This window comes from Andrographis paniculata, unplaced genomic scaffold (genome assembly GCF_009805555.1).
Source record: "Andrographis paniculata isolate CXL003 unplaced genomic scaffold, ASM980555v1 Contig98END, whole genome shotgun sequence".
In the NCBI taxonomy this organism is placed as follows: domain Eukaryota; kingdom Viridiplantae; phylum Streptophyta; class Magnoliopsida; order Lamiales; family Acanthaceae; genus Andrographis; species Andrographis paniculata.
The window spans coordinates 861542-869313 of NW_026137637.1; the positions used below are offsets into that span (position 1 = coordinate 861542).

Here is a 7772-nt window from a genome sequence, read left to right on the forward strand (position 1 = left end):
AAATAACGGAGGGAATACTATATATTTATTTTTATTCAATATAACCTTGCTAATTTTAATTTGAGCACAATGTGATATAATTTTATTAAATATTTTGTCATTATTTTTTATAAAAAATAATTTTATAAATTGTATTTATAAAATATTAAAGAAAAAACTTAAATACATATAAAGGAAACTCCTTAGCCTCGCCTAATGTGATTTGCTTTTTTTCGGCTGGTATGCAAGGTATTAAGTTCGGTTAGGAGTTTATCCAATGCGCACTTTCGGGTAGCGACTGTGATTTCCACAACTTAAAAAAATTGTAACAAAAAATTGTGTGTTTGTCTGGGAGTTTGGATTTTATGTTTGTCTTTTCTTTTTTGGAAGTATAATTATATATTTCAATCATATTTTAAATTTTAAATTTTAAAATATTTTAATTTTAATTAAACTATATAAATATCTTAATTTTAATATATAATTATTTTTAATAATATATTTTTTTAATTACTTGTTAATTATATTTTACCTAAATTCTCGCATTACAATAGCATACCCATACTATGGGACAGAGTAAATAAGTAGCATACCCATACTATGGGACAGAGTAAATAAGTGTTGATTTGATATTTTAAATATAAAATTAATTTTTAAAATAATATAGAAAAAAAATAAGTGTTTGATTTGATATTTAGGAAAAAATTTATTTTATAAATAATACATTTTGGAGAAAATCCTTTAAACAAATTCACAGGAAAATTAAATACTTTTATTTCATGCATAAATTAATTATTGAATATTTGATGAGAAAATACATCATATATAATCCCTCACAACAAACTTACATACAAACCCATCAATCTTCTCCACCACCACCACTCACTCCGCCGCCGCCTGCCGCCTCGGCTCAGCCACGGCTCCGGGCTTTCTTCGCCCTAGTGACGAGCCAATCCACGACTTCCCCGAACACAAGGTCCACATTTTCCTTGGGCTCGCCCACCAGCTGGTGCCACATGCCCGGGTAGATCCGCAGGGTCTTGTCTTCGCTGCTCGCGCGGTTGTAGAGCTCCTCCACACATGCCGGGTCGCACACAACGTCGTCCCCTCCGTGGACCACAAGGAACGGAACATTTACTTCTTCGAACTTCGACTGGAGCTCTCGGGAAACGCGCAACAGCTCCTTCGCCGTGGCCGGGCGCGGCCTCAACAATGGCCTTCTCGGGCTCGCTACCGCCAACTTCCGCTTCCACTCCTCCTTTTTTGCCGACAAAATGGGCACATTGTAAATATAAGAGTTTCTTCTTTTAACATTTGTGTGTTTCTTTTGATTAGTTTGTGAAAAAATTTGATTTGAATTTGATATTAAAGTAATGTTTAATGAATGTCTCTAAGAGAAAAATTGTACTACCTCCGTCCATCACCAATCTATCAATTTGTATTTGGCGTTATTATTTTTAATATTAAAAATATTCTTATATTTGTATAAATTTTATTTTATTAGTATTATAAGACACTAATGAAATTTTTTTTTTTTATATTTTGATATAATAATTAATCTAAAAATTAACATAAAAATAGTATTTTTTTTTAAAAAAAAAAATTGTACGGACCAAATAATAAAAAAAGGGAGTGGTTTGAGGTAAAGAAACAGACCTGAAAGACAAGACCAATCATTTTTACACAAAAGTTAATTAAAAGGACAAAAAAAATTACTTAATTCTCCATACTTATAAGACAAATAAGATGTGTGCCTAAAAAGGCAGCTATGTTCTTTACAAAATTTTATTATATAACACCACGTCAACTAAATCTATATATAATTTTTTTTCACACAAAATATATATATATTTTTTTATTGATAATAAATAATTCTTATATATTTATTTATAAATATATCACTATTACTTATTTAATTTATTAAATATTTTCCATCACATTAGTAACTTAATCGTATATTTTGAAAAGTATTATTTTTTATATCACAATCACTCGAATGCAACAAATTTATTAAAACTGATGTACAAATAAACACATTTCTTGGAGGAAGTATTACCATCTTTAAAATATCATACTTTTTTAGGCAAGATAGGAAAAAAACTCCTTATGATTTTTTAAATTAGCTTAAAACATTTTGGTTATAAAATTTCATTTTACCTATTGGTGATTTAGATAATACTAAAAAAAAACACCATCTTCGTATTTAACGGAGATTATAACAAGTCGCACTTAAACTTAGGGTGTTTTTGTTTTGGTGTTTGAATTTTGAATAGTAAAAATTTTGAATTTGAATAGTTGTATGATGTGATATAAATAGGTGATGATGTGATGTTTTGAATGTAAAATTAATTTTTAGTATAATATAAAAAATAAAAAATAGGTATTTAATTTGATATTTTTGGGAGAAAAATTTTGGATGAATAATGGGATTTTGTCAAAATCCATCAAACAAACACACCCTAAAAGTATTCTTACAAAATCATAAATAACATTTGTTTGGGGGTTTGGATTTTGAGTTGGGATTTGAATAGTAAAAATTTTGAATTTAAATAGTTGTATGATGTGATATAAATAGGTGTTGATGTGATATTTTAAATGTAAAATTAATTTTTAGTATAATATAAAAAATGAAAAATAGGTGTTTGATTTGATATTTTTGGGGGGAAAAAAATTGGATGAATAGTAAAAATCTAATTAAATCCCCCAAACAAACACACCCTAAGAAAATTTTTATAATAATATTGTAGGCTTTGTTCTTCTTGCATCAACTCCTCTATACCCAATTTTCTCTATTCCCTCTAATGAAATAGAGTTACATGGATGAGAGAGAACATTAATAAAATTTATACTCCCTCCATCCTGAATAATTTGACCACGTTACCGTAGATACGGAAATTTAAGAGGGGTATAATTAATAAATAATAAAAAATGTATTAGTAAAAATAATTATCGTATAATAAAAATAATTATAAATTAAAATTAAGATAATTGATTAGTATAATTAAAATTTAAAAAAATTATAAATTAAATTTTTAAAAATAATATTAAAGTGTATAATTATTTTAAAAAAAAAAAAGTGACAAAATAAGTGGGACGGAACGAAAATTGAAAGGTGGATATGAAGAGTAAGACGGAGGGAGTATATTTTTTTTAACTATAATTTTATCATTTATCATTTTTTTTTAAAAAAAAAAATCTTTAATAAAATCTTATTCATAATTTTTCTATCTTGATTTTTATTTTATCATAAAAAAATATATTACTATATTTTAAAAATATAATGTTCAAAAGATGTTGTTTAAGCACAATTTTATAATGATATTTTATATAAAATTTTATGAACAAATATTAAAATTTATGATTTAGACATTTGCTTTATTTATTAAAATATTTTCTTCAAAAATAAAATAAAAAATAATGTATGAAATTTTAATTTAATTTATTTCTTACGTTACTTTTCAAAAAATAATTATTATTCAAATATAAAATATGATATCCAAAATAAAAATCAATACCAAATTCAAATAAATTTTTTTAAATATTATGTAAATACCAAATTGTTTGGGGGTTTGGATTTTGAGTTGGGATTTGAATAGTAAAAATTTTGAATTTAAATAGTTGTATGATGTGATATAAATAGGGTTTGATGTGATATTTTGAATGTAAAATTGATTTTTAGTATAATATAAAAAATAAAAAATAGGTGTTTAATTTGATGTTTTTGGGGGGAAAAAATTGGATGAATAGTGGAAATCCACCAAAATCCTTCAAACAAACACACCCATAGTAAGTTTGATATCTTGAAAAAATAATAACTTTTACAAGAAAATAATATAATAAAAATTGAGATAAAATATAATTTTTATTTTATTTTAGAAAAATTAGAAAGTAAATAAAATAATAAAAAAATTTAGATAAGGAGAAACCGAGGAAATGGGAATAGATGATTCGATGGTTGTACTTCCTTTTTTCTTTCTCTCACGATTTCGAAAAAATATTAATATGCTACATATATTCATTATTTTTATATTTTATACACGATTATACATCTCATATAAAAAATAAAAAAAATCAACATTTTCACAAAATAAACACATTAAAATCAAAAAATATTTTTAGCAAATTTGCAAACAGGAGCCTATTTTTGTTATTTTGTCTACTTTTTATATATTGTAAAAATAAAATAAAATAAAATATCTCATTAAATTAATTTATGAGAAACGAAAAGTGACAGCGTTAGGGGTACCTTGAAGGAGACATTGGGCAACGACCCGCGCGTGGGGACCACGCACCACGTAGGTATCAGAAACGCCGCTATCGACAGAAAATGCTCCAGCGGCCATGGCGGTTTGAACTTCTCGCTAATTCCACACATCGCTCCGTTCAGCACCACGCCGTCGAACTTCCTCGCCGGCGCCACCGTCCCCTCCCGCCGCCGGAGCGTTATCAGCAGCGCAATCGCGCCGCCGAGCGACTCCGCGTATAAAAACGCCGGCAGCTCCGCCGGAAACCTCGACCGGAATTCGTCAAAAAACCTCACGCAGTCGTCGGCGACGGCATCTATCGCCGGAATATGCGCAATTAGCCCCTCGGAGAAGCCGTGCCCCATGTGGTCGACGGCGCAGACGGCGAATCCGTGCTTGGCGATGTGAACGGCGGTCAGCTGCACGAACCAGCTCGATTCGCCGGTGAATCCGTGGACCACGCAGACGACGCCGTTAACCTCCGCCGCCGCCGCCGGAATCCACCACTGCGTGAAGAGCTTCAGATTCTGGTTGGTGCTAGTGATGTAGGCGGAGCCGTGGACGACGGCGTGGCGAGCGTAGAATTCTTCGGCGGTAAGCGCGCCGAACGGACTGGTCTCGCTGGCTTCGGCGATTGGATGCTTGAATTTCGCCATGGAAGGGGAATTGGAGGTCTGGAAGGTTCTGTTCTGTAGAGTACAGTTGGGGTGAAGATGGTGAGAATGGGCGTTGCATTTATTATGTGAATTACTTGGGTTGGTTGGGTACAAGGCATTATTTGTTGATGGGGTTGGGTTATTATTCCCTGCGCGCGGGTGCACTGTAACATCGTGTTCTCCGGTTATATTGGTGTGAGACTGAGGTTGAAGACTTGAATTCGGGTGTGTTTGTTTGGGAGACTTTCTTCAACTTCCACTCCCACTGTTTATCAAAATTTTTTCTCCTAAAAAATTAAATTTAATATTTATTTTTTACTTTTTATATTATATTTTTTTTGTTCTGGATAATTTGATCACGTTACTCTAGATACGGAAATTTATAAATGGTATAATTAGTAAATAATTAAAAATATATTAGTGAAAATAATTATCGTATAATAAAAGTAATTATAGATTAAGATTAAAATAATTTATTAGTATAATTAAAATTAAAAATTAAATTTTTAAAAATAAGATTAAAGTGTATAATTATTTTTAAAAAAGGAAAGTGACAAAATAAGTGGGACGGACGGAAATGAAAATGTGGACATGAGAAGTGGGACGGAGAGATACTAAAAATCAATTTTATATTTAAAACATCACATCATACAACTATTCAAATTCAAATATTTCACTATTAAAATCTTAACTCAAAATCCAAATTCCCAAACAAACACACCCGGAGTGTGCAAAAATCCAAAAATACTCAGGGTGTATTTGTCTTGGGGGTTTGGATTTTGAATTGGGATTTAAATAGTAAAAAATTTGAATTTGAATAGTTGTATGATGTGATATAAATAGGTATTGATGTGATATTTTGAACGTAAAATTGATTTTTAATATAATATAAAAATAAAAAATAGGTGTTTAATTTGATATTTTTAAAAAAAAAAATGGATGAATAATGTATTTGGGAGAAAATTCCTCAAACAAACACACCAATTGTCAATGTTATATCAGTGCGCCTATTTGTAAGATTTTGGTTTTGGATTTTAATTCTAATACTAAAATTTTGAATTAAAATAATTGTTTGATGCGATATAAATATGTAGTGATGTATTGTTTTGAATATAAAATTTAATTTTAGTGTAATTGTTACGTACGAAATTTAGAATTAGGTTAAAAGCCCAAGGTAAAAAAGAAGAATGGGCCTGGCAATAGGGTTGATTGAACTGGCTGAAGGACACCGTGAGGAAATCAAGGAAAATAAATTTATTTATTTATTTCTAAGGAAAATACAGGACGGAAGGTTCTCAGGTCGGTAGGTCCTCAGGACGGAAGGACTTCAGGTCGGTAGGTCCTCAGGACGGAAAGACCTCAGGTCGGAAGGTCTTCAGGTCGGTAGGTCCTTAAGACGGAAAGTCATTAGGACGGAAGGACCTCAGGTCGGTAGGTCCTCAAGACGGAAGGACCTCAGGTCGGAAGGTCTTCAGGTCGGTAGGTCTTCAAGACGGAAAGTCATTAGGACGGAAGGACCTCAGGTCGGTAGGTCCTCAAGACGGAAGGACCTCAAGTCGGAAGGTTTTCAGGTCGGGAAGTCCTCAAGACGGAAAGACCTCAAGTCGGAAGGTTTTCAGGTCGGGAGGTCCTCAAGACGGAAAGACCTCAAGTCGGAAGGTTTTCAGGTCGGGAAGTCCTCAAGGCGGAAAGACCTCAAGTCGGAAGGTTTTCAGGTCGGGAGGTCCTCAGGACGGAAAGACCTCAAGTCGGAAGGTTTTCAGGTCGGGAAGTCCTCAAGGCGGAAAGACCTCAAGTCGGAAGGTTTTCAGGTCGGGAGGTCCTCAAGACGGAAAGACCTCAAGTCGGAAGGTTTTCAGGTCGGGAAGTCCTCAAGGCGGAAAGACCTCAAGTCGGAAGGTTTTCAGGTCGGGAAGTCCTCAAGGCGGAAAGACCTCAAGCCAGATGGTTCGCAAGTCGGGAGGATTGGCGGTCGGACCCATACTATTGTAGATTGGCAGTCGGGCCAAAAGAGCGGAAGGTCTGTGGTCGGCTCAAGGAGTGAAATATAGGGAATTTTTGGTCTGCTGGGGACACGTGTCAGCATAAGAAAGGTTGGAAGACGGTTGAGAAGGAGACGTTGTAACCGTTCGGGTGACGGTTTTCAGTACGGTTTCCCAGGGAATATTTAAGGATTTGGATCATCATTTGGCAAGGTATCTTCAATCAACTTCAACAAAGCAAAGTCAGATTTGGGGATCACCACTTTAAATTTCAGTCTTTTATTTTCCAGTTTATTTTCTGTATCATACAGTGTTTAGAGATTCCTAATCTCAGGCACTAATTAATCAAGTTTAAGGATATTTTCTATATCTTTGAATTTTACTTTATTTTTGTTGAAAAATTACATCAACAAATTGGCGACCACAGTGGGAGCAAGACAAAATTGCTCATTCCAATTCCGGCGATAATTTCATACGTCTTAGATCCGGCCGAATCATCGGAAGGGTCCATATGGCAGGGTCACAACCGCAAGCATCTTCGACACCGGTGGGAGAATCCGTTCCACCACCCATTGTGCCAAATGCCGGGGACATCCCACAACCACCAACTGATTGGTGGTCTTATGTTCAACAAATGAACAACCAGCATACCTTGGTTATGCAGAATATGTTGCGTGAGCAACAAACGAACATGTTGCGTGAGCAACAGAGTCAGTTGCAGAACATGATAGATCAAGCATTGTCAAGGGTTAGTCTTCAACCCACTCAAACGCCACCAGGAGTGTCACCGTCCAGACCACAGGCAAATTTCGCAGGGCCATCATTCGTGGATAGTACATTCCCAAGTGCCACAAATCCCAACCGAATGGATCGGGGAAAAACTCCTTTGACTTTTCCCAACAATGTTCCAC

The 7772-nt window shown here is 33.6% G+C and overlaps 1 protein-coding gene across 1 annotated transcript; it reads right to left on the minus strand.

The window, feature by feature from the left end:
* Nucleotides 1-729: 729 nt before the first annotated feature.
* LOC127243982 (caffeoylshikimate esterase-like) lies at nucleotides 730-4968 on the minus strand. The gene is made up of 2 exons (XM_051264249.1): nucleotides 4226-4968; nucleotides 730-1237 (listed from the first exon to the last, which is right to left on the minus strand). The coding sequence occupies exons 1-2, from the start codon at nucleotides 4877-4879 to the stop codon at nucleotides 890-892; spliced, it is 1002 nt and encodes a 333-aa protein (XP_051120206.1). The 5' UTR covers nucleotides 4880-4968; the 3' UTR covers nucleotides 730-889.
* Nucleotides 4969-7772: the final 2804 nt, after the last annotated feature.